This window comes from Leopardus geoffroyi, chromosome X, assembly GCF_018350155.1.
Source record: "Leopardus geoffroyi isolate Oge1 chromosome X, O.geoffroyi_Oge1_pat1.0, whole genome shotgun sequence".
Lineage (NCBI taxonomy): Eukaryota > Metazoa > Chordata > Mammalia > Carnivora > Felidae > Leopardus > Leopardus geoffroyi.
In genome coordinates this window covers 89,235,254-89,254,360 of record NC_059343.1, presented here as the reverse complement: position 1 = coordinate 89,254,360, position 19,107 = coordinate 89,235,254, and the positions used below count along the sequence as shown (strand labels likewise).

At 47.6% G+C, this 19,107-nt stretch overlaps 2 protein-coding genes across 6 annotated transcripts in view; one reads left to right on the top strand and one right to left on the bottom strand.

Annotated features, from left to right (window-relative positions):
* COL4A6 (collagen type IV alpha 6 chain) overlaps window positions 1–10,099 on the top strand; it is a 295,848-nt gene extending 285,749 nt beyond the window's left edge. For all 4 annotated transcript variants that reach the window (XM_045472451.1, XM_045472448.1, XM_045472450.1 and 1 more), the window contains 8 exons: window positions 77–193; window positions 521–682; window positions 875–973; window positions 2,775–2,921; window positions 3,632–3,748; window positions 4,645–4,836; window positions 5,937–6,223; window positions 8,478–10,099. In XM_045472451.1, the coding sequence (XP_045328407.1) occupies window positions 77–193; window positions 521–682; window positions 875–973; window positions 2,775–2,921; window positions 3,632–3,748; window positions 4,645–4,836; window positions 5,937–6,223; window positions 8,478–8,738 (1,382 nt within the window). In that variant the 3' untranslated portion in view covers window positions 8,739–10,099. The remainder of the gene's footprint in view (window positions 1–76; window positions 194–520; window positions 683–874; window positions 974–2,774; window positions 2,922–3,631; window positions 3,749–4,644; window positions 4,837–5,936; window positions 6,224–8,477) is intronic.
* A 1,348-nt stretch (window positions 10,100–11,447) lies between these two features.
* Window positions 11,448–19,107, bottom strand: part of ATG4A (autophagy related 4A cysteine peptidase) — a 57,456-nt gene continuing 49,796 nt past the window's right edge. For both annotated transcript variants that reach the window (XM_045472452.1, XM_045472453.1), the window contains exons 10-13: window positions 15,673–15,818; window positions 14,520–14,576; window positions 12,751–12,859; window positions 11,448–11,970 (exon numbers count right to left, since the gene is read on the bottom strand). In XM_045472452.1, the coding sequence (XP_045328408.1) occupies window positions 11,900–11,970; window positions 12,751–12,859; window positions 14,520–14,576; window positions 15,673–15,818 (383 nt within the window). In that variant the 3' untranslated portion in view covers window positions 11,448–11,899. The remainder of the gene's footprint in view (window positions 11,971–12,750; window positions 12,860–14,519; window positions 14,577–15,672; window positions 15,819–19,107) is intronic.

The window sequence follows — 19,107 nt, the reverse complement described above, 5'->3', positions numbered from 1 at the left end:
TCTGCTTTAATTTCCATTTTCTCTGAGAGCTTGGCCACACGAAGCCCATGCAGCCCCTTTTATTTATTATTTGCAGGTTTCCCAGGCTTCCAGGGACCTGCTGGTCTGCCCGGTGCCCCAGGCCTCTCCTTGCCTTCAGTCATAGGAGGACAGCCTGGCGAACCCGGGCGACCAGGCCTAGATGGAGAGCGAGGTAAAGACAGGAAACCCAAAAGAGGTTCGGCCTTTGCCTTCTGTCCGCAGTTTGGGGAGATCCTAATACAGTCCAGCCCCATTCCTACTGCTGGATGTGCATGGGCCTGCATGGCCTCATGTCCCTCCCCCAACAGGGACACGGGGGACTGCAAAGGGCTGTATTTGCAAAAAGGGTTTGGGAAGGTCCAGGCACTGGGACCCCAGATGCAGCAAAGGAATGTTCTCTGCCCTGGGAACAGGCTTTGGCTTGCTATTAGCCCCGAGGCCTTCAGTGGTGGCCACCTCCTTCTCACCTGCCTTCATTCCTCTCTGATCTTATCCCTAGGCCGCCCAGGCCCTCCAGGGCCCCCAGGGCCCCCTGGGCTATCCTCTGATCAAGGTGACCCTGGAGACCCTGGCTTCCCTGGAATTCCTGGCCGTCAAGGGCCCAAGGGAGACCAAGGAATTCCAGGTTTCTCTGGCCTTCCTGGAGAGCTAGGACTGAAAGGTATGGCTGCTTGGCTGGCTGTTGGGCCCTTACCCAGTCTGCAGTTAGAGACAGCTCCGTCCTGCAGCCCTGTGAAGACAGGCCAGCTAAGAATGTTCTTCTTTCCCTCAAATCTGTCTAGTCTCAACCCCTCCAACCCCCACCAGCACCACCATGCCAGGCCCTGACTTGCTTTCCTTTGGACTTTACCAGGCATGAGAGGTGAGCCTGGCTTCATGGGGATTCCAGGCAAGGTTGGGCCACCTGGAGACCCAGGACTTCCCGGGATGAAGGGGAAGGCAGGGCCAAGAGGTGAGTTAAGAACATGTACCCAGCTGATCCAGAGCTCCCTCGAGGGATGGGTCTGAGGGTAATTGTCCTATAGGACTCACGCTAAGAAAGCCTGGATGTATGGGGCAGCTGGATGAAGCTCCTCCCTGGAGGCTATTTCTCCACCTTGAGGATATCTCTGCCTCCATCAGCTCCCAGGACTGAAGACCATTGCCACCATGGGTCCAGCCCACTGATCTCCCCTCCACATTCTTTCTGCATCAGCAGGCATTGGGTTTGCACTCATCACCACTCACCCATTTCCTCAATCCAGAAAGGAAGAACGACACTTTCCATCCTTTACCACCATCCCCCTCACTTGCACCCAATCCATTAGCAAGCCCTGAGGGTCACGTCTCCTAACTGTGCCTCGCATCTGCTCACCTCTAAGCACCTCCATTGCTGCCACCCAGGTCCAAGGCACTGACATTTCGCGTGAGAATTACTGCAGTGACTTGCCACCTGATCTCTCTGTTTCCTCCTCTGTTGTGCATCTCCCCCAACAATTATTTCTTCACAAAGTGGTCAGAGGGATCTTAAAAAACATAAATCACCCCCTGGCCTCCCATAGCATAGGAATAAACTATGGCTCACAAAGTCCTATGTGATACCTCCCTCTTCATCCTCATCATAGCCCTTCTTTTTTTGTGTTCCTGTTCTTGCCACACAAGCCTCTTTCTGCAGGGCTGACTGCAGGGCCTTTGCACATGCTAGTTCTTCTTCCTGGAATACTCTTGCCCCTCTGCCCCCCAGGTCCTTCTTTTTTTTTTTAATTTTTTAATGTTTGTTTGTTTTTGAGAGAGACAGAGAGCGAGCAGGAAAGGGACAGAGAGGGAGACACAGAATCTGAAGCAGGCTGCAGGCTCTGAGCTGTCAGCACAGAGCCCGATGTGGGGCTTGAAATCATGAACTGGGAGATCATGACCTGAGCCAAAGTCCTATGCTTAACCGACTGAGCCACCCAGGTGCTCCACGCCTTCTATTCCTTAATGGCCTCAGCTTAAATGTCACTGCTTGTAAGGGGCCACTTGTCACTCTTTCTAAACAGGTTCTCCGCTCCATAGCGCCCTCTGCTCCCTGTCGCTGTCACTGCACTGTTCATTTCCTTTGTAGCACTTCTCACAACTTGCAGTAAGACTAATGGTATTTGTCAGGTTATGCATTTTTCATCTTTATCACCAGACCATAATCCCCATAATGGGTCTGTCTTATTCACTCCTCCATCCCTTAATCTACCAGGGTGTGGCACATAGTAGGCACTTGAGATATTTGTTCAATGAATTAGTAAGCGAATTGACTTGTTTGGCTTCTCTTAGTAAACCAGCAGGCCAGGCTCAGGGTCCTAGGCTGTGATGCCAACTGAATCTCTGAGGTTGGATGCATCCCCTTGGCCTCCTTGGCCCTGTTCTATGACCAGTAAGTGAATAAACCAACCATCCCAGCCCTGAGCCAAAGCTCAGCCCACCTTATTTGCAACAAACATTTCCTGACTTGCCTACCATGTACCAGTCTCTGTGCTGGGTCCTGAGGAAACAAGATGAATATAACCCATTCCCTGCCTTCAAGAATCTCCCAGTTCACTGGGGAGATAGATCCGTAAGGGGGACATTGTGTAAAGTGTGGTGGCAGTCACCCCAGAGGTGTCTAATGGGCACTGTGGGGTGGGGCAGGGGGGACAGGAAAAGTAGAAAGCTGGTGATTGTGAGGTGGAAAGGAAGGCTTCTGGGAACCCATGCCTCCTTTGCCTTTACCTGCTATTTCCATGTCCCCCGCTTGCCTGCAGGCTTTTCCGGACCCCGGGGTGCTCCTGGACAAACACCAATTGCAGAAGCTGTCCAGGTTCCTCCTGGACCCATGGGTCAACCGGGCATGGATGGCATCCCTGGCCTCACGGGAGACCCTGGGGTTCAAGGCCCTGTAGGCCTACAAGGTAAGGAGGGCACCAGCACCAGAGAAAGGGGACTTCTCAGGGAGCTAAGATAGCCTTGGCTGAGAAGCTGAAGCTACTGGCTGGGAACTCCAGCCCCAAGGGGGCACCCACATCAAGCATCTCCTCTGGTCCTTCATGAAGCTCCCAAGCTTCTTGCCAGGAAGGGGGGCCAGCTGGGTCAGCAGTTCTACTTGGCTTTAGAGAATGTGTGGGCAGAGCATAGCAACTACTCCAGCCGGCTTGTCCCTCTCTCATGTGCTGCTGAGGGAAGGTGAGAGTGTGGTGGGGGATAAAGAGCAATGGAGAAAGCCCAGGGCTGGGGGGACAGGAAACCCAGCTTCCAATCCCAGCTTTGCACCAACTGGGGTAAGTTAGTAGTCTCTTTGGGCCTAGGGGTCCTCGTTTCTGACAAGGGACGCTGGCAGGTTCTGTGCATTGTATGCGTCGCTGGGAGGAGGAGAGGAAGGAAGGAGGAAATAGGTGTGAGGCGGCTCAGAAAGGCTAAATTCAGAGTGGTGGTCCCAGGACAGATGTCCAGACTCCATCTAAGGACTAGCCCCGGGAGGCTCAGCTCTGAGGGCTCTAAAATGATGGCAAGTGCGCCCTCTCCTGGTGAGTCCTGGGCATGACACATGAGTCCTTTTCCTCTGGGGTGGCTCTTCTGGACCTCCCCCATTGAGTACGCTGCTGTGAGCCTTCTCTCCTTGCAGGCTCCAAAGGATTACCTGGCATCCCTGGAAAAGATGGTCTCAACGGACTCATTGGCCCACCTGGGCCTCTTGGTGATCCTGGTCTCCCTGGACTGCAAGGCCCTCCAGGACTCGAAGGTCTGGTGATGTCAGCACTAGGGAGCAGAGGGTTTCTGTGAGGGTATGAGGCCTTGGGGTGAGCCAGAATCTCACAGCTGAGAAACAGGAAACCTGGCAGTAAAGTTTGGCACTACGAAGAGCCTGGAAAACCGAACTGTATTCCATTCGCTCCCACCCACCTCTGAGCCTGTGAAGGATTAGAGCCCTACATTCTGGAAGGCAAAGGACTCTTTCAAATCCTTTTCTGGGTTCTCTTCCAGCTCTTGAGAGCTGTGACTATACTCTAGTATGCCCCACCCCTGCCCCTCACTGCCCATATTCTGCCCACAGATTCTGACATGGATGGGCAGGGGATGATTCAAGGGACAAGAAAATTCGAGATAACGTATGGCCGCTACTTAGCTCCCATTTTATATCAGAGATGGCAAACCAGTTGTCCTGAGTAGAGAACAGTTCCGAGGCTCGGTGGGAAAGTGGTGTGATTAGCCATGTTGCACGGGCGGGAGAGAGGGTGTGATTTTGTCCTGCCAACCTTAATTCTGCTATTGCTGCCTCAGATTCAGCAGGTATACTTATGTCCTGTGAGAGCCTGCAGGGTCCAAGAAGTAGCCCCCTCCACCCCCTCATCCCCTTGTAGAGGACCCAAGGCCAGGTGACCGTGGGAGGGAAGCTGGATAGCATGCTTTTTCAAACAGGGGACTCCGTAGCTGGATTCCTCTGAGTTGGCATTCCAGGTCTACCGCTTACCAGCTGTGGGACTTCTGAGCCTGTTTCCTTATCTACAAACTGGAGTGATAAGGGGATCCGGTGAGCTAACACGTGTGTGTATACAATGTGCCCTGCTCAATGCTCAGCACAGCGTCAGTAGCTGCTGTTATGACTGGCTCGCCCCTTTTCTGCTCTCTCCCTCTCAGGAGCTCCAGGGAAGAAGGGTCCCTTCGGGACGGCTGGAATGCCTGGGCAGAGCGCGAGAGTGGGTTACACGTTGGTGAAGCACAGCCAGTCGGAACAGGTGCCCCTGTGTCCCGTCGGGATGAGCCAGCTGTGGGTGGGTTACAGCTTGCTGTTCGTGGAGGGGCAGGAGAAAGCCCACAACCAGGACCTGGGTAAGTACCGGCTCTGACACCAGCCATGGCCATCCATCCCAAGGACCTAGAGCCACCCTTTTCAGTCCTCCCAGCCCTAGGTGGGCCCACTGTTTGGTGGTGGGTAACAAGCACCAGCTGTTGCATCAGGCACACCTAGGTTTAAACCCTGGTTCCGGGGTGCCTGGGTGGCTCAGTGGGTTAAGCGTCTGACTCTTGATCTTGGCTCAGGCCGTGATCTCAAAGTTCGTGGGTTTGAGCCCCACGTCAGGCAGCGCAGAGCCTGCTTGGGATTCTCTTTCTTTGCCCCTCCCCTGCTCAGTTGTGTGTGCTCTCTCTGAAAAATAAAAACATTTAAAAAATGTTTTTAATCCCTGACTCTACCACTTACTAGCTGGGTACCCTGGACAAGTTATTCAACCTCTCTGACCTTCAACTTCCCCCTTAGTGGAAACAAAGCTAGTTCTAGAACCTATCTCATAGGGTGGTGTAAGAGTTGCATGAATCACCCAATGTAAACTGCTTAGAACAATGTTTGGCATATTAGGTATCCATTAAACATTAGCGATTAGTAGTAGTAATAATGAGATGACCTGTGGGGCAACAGTGATTACCCAATAATTAATTGTGTTGTCTACAGGTGTGCAGACTGTGAACAGCAGATTCGGTCTATTAAATGCTAGTTCTACAAAGCAGGTTAATTAGGGAGTTGTTACATGGCTTATAAAAACGTTCTTTTCAGGGTGCCTGAGTGGCTCAGTTAGGCATCTGATTTCGTCTCAGGTCACGATTTCATGGTTCATGAGTTCAAGCCTGGCTTCAGGCTCCATCCTCTCTGACAGTGCAGAGCCTGCTTGTGTCTGTCTGTCTCTCTCTCTGTGTCTCTTAAAATAAATGAACTTAAAAAAAGATTCTTTTCATTATCAAACTTCCCTGGTGCATTGAGAATAGGATTTGACCCACAGACTTGAGTGTATGTACAGTGTGCCAGGATTGTAAGGAGAGGCACCCCTGCTCCAGTCCAGGCAGTTGCACGTAAACCCATTTAGTCCAGTCCTAATGGCCCTGGGGATAATTTCAGCCAGACCTTACCTGCCCCTGCCCACCTTCTCTCCTCCCAGGATTTGCTGGCTCCTGCCTGCCCCGCTTCAGTACCATGCCTTTCATCTATTGCAACATCAACGAAGTGTGCCACTATGCTGGGCGCAATGATAAATCCTACTGGCTGTCCACCACCGCCCCCATTCCCATGATGCCCGTCGGCCAGACCCAGATTCCCCAGTACATCAGCCGCTGTTCTGTGTGTGAGGCACCCTCACAAGCCATTGCTGTGCACAGCCAGGACATCACCATCCCGCAGTGCCCCCTGGGCTGGAGCAGCCTCTGGATTGGGTACTCCTTCCTCATGGTAAGGCCCTGCACTGCCCCCTTTCCCCAGTGTAGAGATGGACCGCAGGGAGACCTGGGAGGGTGCCTCAAGCTGGTCCTCAGGCTCAAGTGGCATGAGATAGAAAACACAGAATTTGAAAAGAAGGAACATGCTTGGTCTGGCCTTGACTAAAGACCAAGCAGGCTCAGCTCTGCACAAATGATGGGTAATTCTATGAATAGAATCGAGCAGTTTGCACTCAGTGGTCCAGGGATGAGAATTTCTATGAATCACCAGCAAAGGCCCTAACATCTCTATGCCTGCTTCAGTTATGCCACAAGCAAGGGAAGGAGGAAACTCCCGATCCCGGTGGACAGTGAGGGAGAGGCTGTCCCCACTGAAGGCCGGGACATACTCTCATTGCTCAGGCCGGGCACGGACATTTCTCCTCTTCTGCCCCCTCTCCTAGGTCCCTCTGGCCACTGTCATCTCCTAATGAAAGACTCAGATGAGGGCACGCTGTGTTTGTACCTCATTGGTGGGATTTTTGCTGCTTCTCCATCTCAGTGGGAAGGCTGTCGTGTTCCTAAGAGCTGAGAATGTCTGTAAGCCCAAGGAGGCATCAGGTCCCTCCCATGACATTCCGTGAATATCGGGGGACATTAAATGAGCAAAAAGTCAGGTTTAGGGCCAGAATAACTCAGAGGTAAAACCAGTGTGGCATCCACCAAAGTACTCTGGCTCACCAGAACTTCTTTACTAAATTGCCAGGGGTGACATGATGAGAAAGTGTCTTTGAAGAGTCACCAAAGCCTTAGGCTTCCTCACATTGGTGCACGTACCTGAGATGAGGCCCTTCGTCGTTTTGCTCTATGTGAATTGGGCAGCTTATCCCAAAGGAATATAGAATCACCTCACCTATCATTCTGTCCTATCCACCACCCAGACCGGGAAATACGTTGGAAAGGCCCCTGAACTTCCACAAGGAATGCTACAAAAGCTTTACAATATCTCACCTGTTTTGCTTATGGGATCACTCTTAAGATCTTATTCAGAATCTCTTTGCTTTTACTTTACACATAATTCTATCATACTAGAATATCTATATTTTCCTGAAGACCTATAAGGGTGGGAATTTGGACTGCCTAGTATGGCATCTTGAAGCAATAAGACATGCCTACTAAAGACAAGAAATGAGGGAGAAAAGGATTCAGAGGTGGCCTAAGGACTCCACAAGCTGTGTCCCTTGGTGTGGGGCCCCTCCACAATTGCCCAACACAAAAACCAACATTCACAGCAATAAGCCTGTGTCATGTGCAAAATGTAAAATATACAGTGTCTGCTATTTAGTAAGTCAGGGAAGCATGTTGTTTGTTCTAGAAAGTTTTCTGAGGATCAAAGCGAGGAAAACTCTGATGCTGCATTTATCAGGAAAGGTCACTTAGATGGAGACCAACTGTCCCAAAAAGTATGCCATCCCTGAGCGTCCTATTTGGCCATCTGTCCCATTGGCCGTTTGCTGACCCGGCTGTGTATGAAGCCTCTTCCTCACCTCTTGTGGTCCAGATAATCCAGCTGACATGAAGAGAGGAGGGGGGATGGGGAGTGGAGACACAGGGACCACTGTGGGTACAGTGACTGGAGACTATCGGCTAATGAGTGGCACTGATGGGGAAATCCTGACCTTGTATGCGGAGGGAGCCCTGAAGTGAGGGCCAGGACGTTAGGCCAAATGCGATGCCCACTTGTACTCAGCAAGCAAAACACACTGCATGTTGCCCTGAAGGGGGTGGTGCAGACTGAAAACATAAGAAGTTCTAACAAAGGTAACCTCAGAGTGCTATTGATAGGCTAGGGGAGGGGCCTGTGGTTTCACCACTTTGTGGAGCATTGTGCACTCTCTCTCTTGGAGTACACCACCAAGGGCTGGGAGTTGACAAGGGCCCTGAGAAGACCTGCTTTCCAAAATCTATTGCATCTTCCTTAATCCAGCCTTTCTCAGACTTATTTGTGGAGATTTGCGGAGAGGCAGCGAACACACCTTGAAACTCAGTGGGACGGCGGCAGTTTGGGAGACGCTGGCTGAGATGTACCCAGTGTCCAAATGCAGTGGGTTAGGAGGGCACTAGGGGCCGCTCCTGGCCCTTAGGAGCTACAAAGGAGGGATGAGCGGACGCTGGTACTGTAACACAGCTTTCCTGATGCTGGGGCAGAGCCAAGAGCCCAGCGTTTCAGAAGGGCCCACACCTCCCATGGCAGGCGCAGCTCACACACTTGACCCTGTCTGTTTCAGCACACTGCTGCTGGCGCCGAGGGCGGGGGCCAGTCCTTGGTCTCACCCGGTTCCTGCCTGGAGGATTTTCGTGCCACTCCTTTCATCGAGTGCAGTGGGGCCCGGGGCACCTGCCACTACTTTGCCAACAAGTACAGTTTCTGGCTGACAACAGTGGAAGAGAGGCAGCAGTTTAGGGAGGAACCTGTATCTGAAACACTGAAGGCTGGGCAGCTCCATACCCGGGTCAGCCGCTGCCAGGTGTGTATGAAAAGCCTGTAGGGGGGGCTGCCACCCTGCCACTTGCCCCCCCCCCCAAACAACGGTCACCTCACAAACCCCAATGATCTGAAGAAGGAAGGCCCAAGCCCTATTGTCCACCTGTCAAGTTGTACGTTGGAGTCTCATTTGGGCTGTACTGGACACTGGTCGCCCCAACCCTCAGGCCCAATGGGTGAGCTCACCCTACTGAGATCTGTCCCATTTCAGTCAACCTGGTGCTACCGTTTGATTCCGATGTTTGTGTGATTATTCATGGCTACCTCAGAAAGACCCACTGGGCTACTGCTTCCTTAGACCACTGGCTTTCCTCACTGCCTTGATCAGAAAGGTCTTTGTAATAGCTGGTAAGTCATTTCTTTATGTCCAGAGAGTACCATGCATTATTTGGCTTAAACCAGAACACAGTGTTTCCACATTAAAAACAAGAATCCTCTGGCTGAATGTTCATGGATGGCTCAAGCCTGCATGGGGCAAGCTCTCACTCTTCAAGGACATGCACTGTGTCTAGGCAGGCAGCAGACCTGGAATGGGGTGCCAGCCAGTAGCCTGGGGTGAGCTTTGCCTCCTTGGAGGGTGAGCACAACTGGGCCCCATAATGCTTAGAAGGGGAGCTCATTAACTTCATAGGGTCATAGACAAATCACTTCCTCCTTGCTGGCTCCCTCCCCGGCCAGAGACCTAGGACTTGGCCTGGTCCAGAGTAGAGCAGAGGATGCCCCAAATGCATCCAGGCCCACCAAGGGAAATGAGAACCACAGCCCTTTCTCCCAGGCTGGGGTTACAGAGGTGGATGGGTAAGGAGGTGTGAATTTTGCTTTTGACTCCAGGAACAAAAAGGCAAAGGCAAATCCCTTGGCCCAATTTCTCAGAAGTCCCTGTTTATTTCAAATGCCATCCAGATGTGTGCAAGGTGGCAGATCGAAGATCCGGTGTGTTGGGTCCTTTGCGCTTTGAGGCTGTTGTTAGAGAGTTTCCATTAAAATGTCCATCCAACTGCTCTTTCACAGGTAGCCTGTTAAACAATTTTAATACGGTTTTAAACCTCATAAAAATCTAGCACACTCCTCTCTTTAGCAGTTGGCAGACCTAAAGAAAACCTGAGTTGACTATAAAGGGTATTGTATTCTATTCAGGGGATGTGTTTTCACCATTTCCTCTATCACTTTCCCAGAATACTTAGCTATGTTGACATGAGGTGATTCCTTCCAGCTGATTCTGTTTCCTTAAATATTATGTAAACTGTGCCAACACAGACCAAGCATAATCAGTATAATCTGTGTTATTGTTACTTTCACCTCCTATCTCAGTAATAAGCATGGTGCCAGCCTTGTATATTGCAAATAAAAGGAATTAAATATCAACATTTGACTCTTTTGACATTCTTTGATGAAAACTTTTCTAAAGTCCGTCTCACTACAATTTGTGAACCCCACCCCCGCACCGCCCTGAGCCTATTAATGCAAGCCGAGCTTTACAAGAAAACACTGAGGCAGGAAAAATACAATTAAAGTCAAATGGCTGAAGGCAACCAATCTACAACTTGTTTCAAAATATGCCTATAACTGTTTTTAGCCCTACCCAGGCTAGAGTTCAAGAAATGGGTTTTTATACTCTGGGTCTACAGGATCCTTTATAGACAAATCGAAAGTAGAGAAACGAGGTTGTTGAAACCAAATCTAAGACATATATGCATATATTTGTATATGCAGAATATAGATATTCTGGACCAATAAACAAGAGAGTAACGACACTGGGAGCATTCAGGAAGGGAACCGACCTGTGGGAGACACAGACATTTCACTGCATACCATTTTGCACCTTTTGAATTTTGAACCACTGTAATATACTACCTACTGGGAAAAAAAAAGAATAAAATGGAATTTAAGGAGACAAATGTTCTAATGTTCCTAAATATACAAGCAAAACAAAGCAAACTTGGGTTTTGTGCGAGCTTTCAAGCTGTGTTGCTGGCCTTCCTTGGGACTTGGTGGAGGAGGGAGGTGAAATGCACACAACAGGTAAGGAGAGGAAAATGGGAAGACACCACTTGGACTTGAGGTATATCCACACAAAAGAGTGTTTAGCAAAGCCAATTTGATGAAGAGATTTTAAGATTTACTCTGTTGCTCATCCTGAAGTGGTTTGGAATGGCATCTGATGTACTTAAGATTAAATGTCACCACATGAATAATTTTTTTCTAATTATGACTGCCAACCAAAGTGGAGTCTAATTGAGACACAATTTTTTATTTCCCCCAAATCAACATTTAAGTCAGTGACTGGCAAACTATACAGCTTGCAGGCCAAACCCAGCTCACCACCTGTTTTTGTAAATAAAGTTTTATTGGCTTACAGCCACGTTCATTTGTGTGCACGCTGTCTTTGGCTGCTTTTGCACCTCAACAGCAGAGCTGAGTAGCTGTGACAGAGGCCACGTGGCCTGCAAAGCCCAAAATGTTTACTATTTGGCCCTTCACAGAAAGTTTGCCAACCCCTGATTTAAGCGATCGTGATTTGATTTAAGGATAGGGTGACATCTGACAAAAAACATCAGTAAGGACGGTGACAGTAACCCATCAAATGGTGAGGTTCCCTCAAATAGGAAGGAGGCCAATGAGTGCACATTTGATATAGTTTCTTTGACACATTTTTGATGTAAATTATAATTATTTAAAACACATATTCAAATAATTTAACAAGAACTTTCTCTCCCTGATGCAATCACTTTATTATTAGAGAAAGAGAATAGATTGCTTCTTAGTATTTAGCCCCAAAGAGGTCACACCTGAAAGGGTGAAGAAGCACAGGGTAACCATCTCTCCTCTGCTGGTGCTGGAAGCAAGGTGGGAGTTGCTGTCTGACCTCCACCTTCTCGTTTCAGTAGCTGAAGACTTGCAGTGGCCAGGTAAGACAAGCTGGGAAGCAAGGGACAGCTCCTAATCTGTCTGCTCCTACATTCCATGATTGTTCTAGTTCATTCTGGGGAAGGGTTGCTGTTGTTTGTTTTCTGAGAAATGGTGATTGGCTCAGTCATGATTGCTATCAAGTTTGTATGCTGTTGGCATATCAGGCACTTGCTGACTAGAAAAGTGTTATGTAAGGGCTTCGTGTTCTTCTGGTGCCAGGTGGAAGACAGATCACCAAGATGAGGTTCCATTATTCTATACACTCAGAATTTCGAAATCTTCCTCCAGGTCAGACTCCTCTAGTTGCTCAGTAGAGTCGATGAATTCTATCAGGATATGGAAATGAAAAAGAAGAAAGCTTGACACTTAGGCTGGAGTGGTCCATATGGTACTCAGTAGTTAAGACTGGGCATGTTTTAATTTTTTTAAAGTTATTTATTTATTTATTTATTTTAAGAGAGAGAGAGAGAGAGAGAGAACAAACACAAGTCGGGGAGGGACAGAGGGAGAGAGACAGAGAGAATTCCAAGCAGGCTTTGTACTATCAGCACAAAGCCTGATGTGGGGCTCAAACTCACAAACTGTGAGATTATGACCTGAACCGAAGTTGGATGCTCAACCAACTGAGCCCCCGCCATATGCCCCAAGACTGTGCACGTTTTAATAATTTTGCTGCAGAAAAGCATGTGTAGAGTAGACCCACAGGTGGGGCCACTGACGAGTGCTAGAAATTCTTTATAAAGAAGCTAAATAATGGAACTTGCTACCTAGTCTTATTCACAGTGATGAGGATGAGACTCTCTGATCTTTGAGGTAGCTTTCGAATCACCCATGGTCTTTGGTTTGTTTTTTGAACCAGACCATGAAAGTTCTAGGCATTTTGACTTTGCAAGGAACTTTTGCATCGAGCTCATTTTCTTCTACTGCCCCTCTTGGAAATTGATAAGTATCAGTTCCTCAGTAGATTAAAGTCATCATTCCTTGATCAGACCAGCTGAGTGGAAATTGTACATTCCATGGAAACATGGGCCACCATTGCTTCTGTCTCATAAAACAACTGCTACGCCTAGGTCTGCTGGCCCAAGAGCCCCGGACCAATGGCTTACCTGCCCCAGAGGTTGTCACTTCCGGCTTGGCTGGAGGAACAAAGGGAGGCCAGTGTGATGGGTGTTTCTGAACTAATTCAAACATCCTTAAATTTTCCTTTAGAATTTCCTGAGGAAACACAGCAACAGTTGTAAACACTTCAGAATTACTACATTTCTGCCCAATTGTCCATGTGTGATCCCAAACCCTATGAGAGGGACCTGGTTGTTGAAAGGTGAAAACAAAGCTGTAGCCAACATACCCATCCTCTCCTTGACCCATCCCTCTTCAACTCTAGATACTGTTGGCCAGGAAGGAAGGACTATGGAGGGAGTATCTGATGGAAGGTCAGTACTAACTGCCCACGGTCCATCAGGAGGTTCAGGTCATATGCCAGCTGCACGGGCCTAACTCAATACAGGGCTGACAAGTTCCTGAAGTGTTGGCTCCAAAGAAATGTGTGTTAATTATATTAAATCTGCCCCAAGATAATACATGGTTTTGGTTTGGTTTGGTTTGGTTTGGTTTTAACCCAACACTTATGGTATACGTCCTAATTTAGATGGCATTGTCTCACAAGAGACGTTTATTTGAACTTTTTTAAAAAATGTTTTTTAACATTTATTTTATTTTTGAGAGACACAGCATGAGTGGGGAAGGAGAAACAGAGAAAGAGGGAGACATAGAATCCAAAGCAGGCTCCAGGCTCTGAGCTGTTTGTCAGCACAGAGCCCAATGCGGGGCTCCAACCCACGAACCATGAGAGATCATGACCTGAGCAAAGTTGGACGCTTAACTGACTGAGCCACTCAGGCGCCCTTCATTTGAACTTTAAATGTGGTATAAATACAGTTTTGCTGCATTCTGAAATGTTAAGCATTGCCTTTAGAAAATGATTTTCCATTATGTTTCAGCCAATTATTAACTGGGGTTTGAGATTCAGCTCGGGACATTAGTGTAAATTATTTGTTCTCTTGTGAAGATAAATCTGCCCTTCTTACACTTGCAAGAGGCTCTGGACTGCCATATTGTCAACTTTTTTTTTTTCCAAATAGGAGAACATCATGTCTCCTGCCACCCCATCCAGGGCGTTTTAAACTTCTCCCTGTGATCTCCGTTCTTTCCATACGCATTTATCAATGTCACCCACATATTTGGCATGTGTTAGAAGTGAGAATGGGGTGGGCAGATAGAATGATTGGTGAGCTAGCAAAACACTATCAATACCCTTTTACACAAAATACCAAGAAGAAAGAATATCTTGCTTTGGTATTTACAGATTTCTGAAAATTGTGTTTCCTTTAATGGCAGCATGCCTGTATTTTATAGAAATGAGACAGTTGAAAGACAAGCTTCCTAAACCATAATTGACTATATGAAACTGTAAACAGACCACTAAACAAATAAAAAACTTTAGTTTAGTTCCTTCAACCATTTCAGCCTTATGAATGGAATAAGGAAGAATTTAGGCTGAACTCTATGAAATCAGCATTTTTAAGTTAAACTGGTAGAATATTCATGGACTATTTCATGACTATTTCATGTAACTCGTAGGCATAATGAGATGAAACATTACTTAGCTAAAAATATCACTCACTTGACATACTAAGCATATTTCAACCCAAAGTTTTTCTTTGGTTCCCCCAAGGTTCTGCATAACCCCCCACATCTTAGTTTCTCTCTTGAAATAAAGTCCTAGCAGGCTAGATTTAGGTTACTATGAGAAACGGTCTTGAAAAGGAATCCTATTGAACAATTTTGTTTTTAACACTAAGAAAAACATACATACCTTCTGAACAAGGCTACACCAGTTATCAAAGTCTTTTTCTTCTTTGCAGAAAAATCCCTTGGGGGGAAAACAAGAGAACACAACTTAGAAGTGGGCAGGTGCACTAAGTCAGGCCCTATGCACTGCAAGATGGAGCCACTGGCCCAAAGCTGTGATATGGGCCACTCTCTATGGATGTGTCTTCTGGCAATAATGAAAAATACTGGCAGGATTTCTCTCTCTCCTAGGTCATTGCCTCACCTGGACACACACATTTACTTGTTCATTCCATCTCTCCCTCTCCATCTTTATCTCTTTCTCTCCCTCCCTCACTCTCTCCCTCCCTCTCCCTCTTTCCCTGTCCTTGGCCTTCCCCATCCATCTCCCCTCATACTATGAGACACAGTAACTTGAAGGCCAATCTCCAGAGCATGGGGTTAATTCCATCACATTCAGTGCACAGACACATCCATAAAAAACAGTCAACTAAACCAACAGATAAGCCAAATAGTACTTTTAGCTAGAGGCGGTACTTAATAAGATGGCTTTCACCTTAAGGAAATTATCTATTAGAATAAAGGGGACCATGAATCTCCTTCCCCATCCTCAGAGCCATCCTTCCAGGGGGGAAACCCTGCAACTTCCTGGATTGGGTGTCCAGAGAAATCAGCACTAGGCACGCAGAAGTGCCCCTGGGTGCCCTCTTATCCCTCCCTCCCTCTGTATGTCCTACCTTATTCCCTGTGCCTGTGTGGCAATAATTAGAGGGCAAGAAGTAAAAGGGGAATGACTGTAACACTAATAATAACTATTTACAGAATGCTTACAATGTGCCTGGCACTGCGCTGAGTGCCTAATGCACACTATACGTCATACGACCCTACGGTGAAGGAACTATTGTTTTGCTCATTTTAGGGATGAGAAGACTGAGGCTTAGAAAAGTTAACAGACTCCCACTAAGTCCATAGCTAGTAAGTGGCAGGGCCTGGATTCCAACTGGAGTAGTTGTCTTCAAGGTCCACCCCCTCCCCACAATACTATGCTACCCCTTATAGGGGTTGGTGACTGAACACATTCTTGCCGCCCTACCTAGCAACCTGGATGACCCTCAAGGAACCAATCTGTAATAGGGTGCTGTTGTATCTCTTGGCCCGCCTAACCTTCAGATACCCACCAATGCTACGGAAGGATCCAAGTTCAAGATGTTCATTCGCTGAGGGGATTGCAGGCAATGGAAAGTCTGGTCATCAACTGTTCCATTTTCCTCGGTGTTAACAAAAGTCTGGGTTGTGTGAGGGTCCAAGAAAATGAGCTCGTCACCTGTTTGGAATGAGATATGCTTAATCTAGAAAGAACCACTGGCTCTGGCCTCACTGCTGCCCTTGGGAGAGGCACTCTGGTTTTCTAAACCCGTCCCTTGGTGACAATGAGAATGAGGTGACAGAAAGCCCGAACTTGGGTGATCATGCTTGAAGGAAGCCAAGTCCAATCATTTGATGAGAAGACTTGCCCTAGCATTTGCATCTCCTTAAGGTCCAAGACTGGAAATGGAGAGTGACAGGTTTGAGAAATGGTTTGAGGAATGAGAGACCACAGATGACATGGCAGGCTCTGTGAGCAGCAGTAGCAAAGAGGCAGTAGGTAGGATCACCAGGGCATGAGCCCAGGTGCCATTAGGGGGAGCTTCCTGCCTCTTTCAACATGGAAAAGCATCTCACTCCACACCATCAGTGCTCAGACCTCCGGTCAGAGAGCCCATCTGGTAAGAAAAAAGGCCTTGGCCTTCAAAAGAAATGGGAATGAGGACTCTGCAATGGATAGGATACCAGGGCTCTGACTTCTGGTCTTGATTTAGCTAGCAAATTAGTCAACGTTAGCAAGTTAGTAATTCCTGTTGGAAAGCACTGCCTTGGGCTCCTTAACATCAGTACACATACGCCTCCCTGGGAGAACTCACTTCAACATGTTCAATCTTTACAAATGAGAGGAAAGCCACATTTTGTCAAATTGAAAAGGCCTAGTCCAATGATGACCCTGGAGGAGTCTGAGATAATAAAAGCTCTACTTTGATATTCAAGGGGCTGAGAGTCCCTCTAATGCTCATCAGAGGCAGGCTGAGCTGCCAAAAGTTCCTAAGGTGGAACCCCAACCTCACCGTCCAGGCCTCAGGGCCATGTGGGCTTCTGTGTAATAGACTGGGTTAGGCAACCAAAGAGAGATCTACCTGAGGCTGGAGGGCATGGTAGGAAGAGATGCCCCAAAGAATCTCCCTGGAATGGCACCCAGGACTGTGTTGGGCCCCATCTAAGTACTTCTGCTGGCAAAGAATGTGTTTCTGATGTCTGATGAGTAGCTTAACTTGTCTGTGTCACAGACCAAGGGCAAACCATTCAATTCAATTGGTCTTAAATTCTCTTGTTTTTAAACTGGGGTTACTAGGCCTGTTCCAGTTACCTCACAGGGCATTATAAGAACCAGAAGGTTTCTTTGCTGTGAAATGCTTAAAATACAATACAAATACAAGGTGGCCACTGAAGTATCTCGCTTTGACTCAAAAGTATTTCCCTACAAATACATGTTTAAGAGTATATGAAAATCAATGCCCCCATATGACTTGCTTTATGAAAGTCAAGGAATATACATATTCCCCCTAGACCACAGGTGGGTGAGATCAGTTATATCAAAAAAGCATGAAGTCACAAAGAAAAGCAACAACCAGAATGTTTAGAAGGAAGCCTACTTATGACGACAGAAAAGTAAGAAGGAAAGGAAGTTCTGCACAATAAAATAGAGATCCAGAGCATGGTTAGAATCAAGCATCCTACCAGGGCGTTTCAAGTTAAGATGCTGGGAACAATAAGAGCATCCTCTCTGATTCTGGCCTTGTGTGTGTGTGTGTGTGTGTGTGTGTGTGTGTGTGTGTGTGTGATGGAGCTTGGCAGGCTGCACTGTTCCTTAGAGTGCTTAAAAGAGATACAGGAGAATATCTAAGAAGCCCTAGAAGTGATGTGGGGACTAAATCAAGGTCTCTAAAGAGGCTCAAGTGTAAGAGGCAGTCTGGTCAACCATCTGCAGACACAGGGCTCACACTACGCATCTCAGGTGACAACCTTTCTTTACCCAAGTACAGGGGACAAACATCTCCTGTCTAAGCAGGCAAAATTGGAGAGCCAGAGTCTCATCCTGGCCTTAGTGTCCACATTGAGAGCTTTCCCCAGCTTCCCACCAAGAAAGAGGGCCCTCAGGAAGCAATGTGGCATGGTAAACAGGGATGGCCAAATCGGGATTATATCCTGGCTTTGCTACTTTCTAGCTGGGTGGCCTTGAGGAAACAATCCCTCTAACTCTTAGTCTCACTATAATAACAAGCTCTAACTCACAGGGGTATTATGCTAACTATCTATATCTATACATCTCTATATAGGACTATCTATATCTATACATCTCTATATAGGACTATATATGTATATGTTCTCTATCTATCTACCTACCTACCTATCTACCTACCTACCTACCTACCTACCTTCCTACCTACATGGGGAGTGGTACTTGGCGGGGTCTCTGACACAAGACAGCTGTTCAGAAAATGGCAGGTCTCGTCCGTTCCCTCCTTTTAGGCATTTTACAATCCGGAACCCCAACCGAATACAGTAAGGGGATAAGGCAGAAAAGGGGATTTAGGGGGACTTTGGAGCCTCCAATGAAGGTGAAGCAAAGAGTTTATGAAAGCCAATGGGCAAATGGGTACTATGTAAACCTCTCTCTGGGGAACTAAAGATTGCCCTCACCCCTTTCATGAGTAGTCAACCCTCACAAGTCACCCTGACCCAATGGGCTCACGAAACAAAAGGGCTATGCCAGCTTGGCAAATTCTCTCTGGGTAACTTGAGGAAAGCGAGGCCAGGGTACCCGGGAATCCCATACACTCTCCATTGAGCCCCCTCCAAAATTATTTAGTATCTGTTTCAGCCTTGTGCTCAAGTACCAAAATACAGGAAATTGACTTTTTTACAACATTGTATTTGACAGGATCCCAAAAATTTAGAAGCAGAGGCTGTCTAAATTTATATAACTCCAAATACTGGATTTTGTACTTGGAGAAAGAAACGAATGCCTCCATGGTTTGCAAATTTTCCATCAAGCTGTAGTTTTGGGCTCGACCAATAGATGGCAGCAATAGAGAGCTCAGGCAACTGTGTAGACAGCCTCAAAGAGAAGAAAGAGTAAGCAAAGACCAGACCAGTTGGGGGTCAGGAAAGGTGGGGCTATCTTTTACTGAGTGCCTACTACATGCCTGGCTATTTGCTGAGTGCTCCCCTGTGAGGTGACAACACAGAGAGTTAAGGGGTAGGCCTATTTTCTTTTTTGTTTTTCTTAAAAAATTTTTTTTTGCTGTTTTATTTATGAGAGACAGAGAGACTAAGTGCGAGTGGAGGAGGGACAGAGAGAGAGAGAGAGAGGGAGACACAGAATCCAAAGCAGGCTCTAGGCTCTGAGCTGCCAGCACAGAGCCCGACTCAGGACTCGAACTCATGACTTGTGAGATCATGACCTGAGCTGAAGTTGGATGCTCAATCGACTAAGCCACCCAGGCACCCCTCTTTTTTGT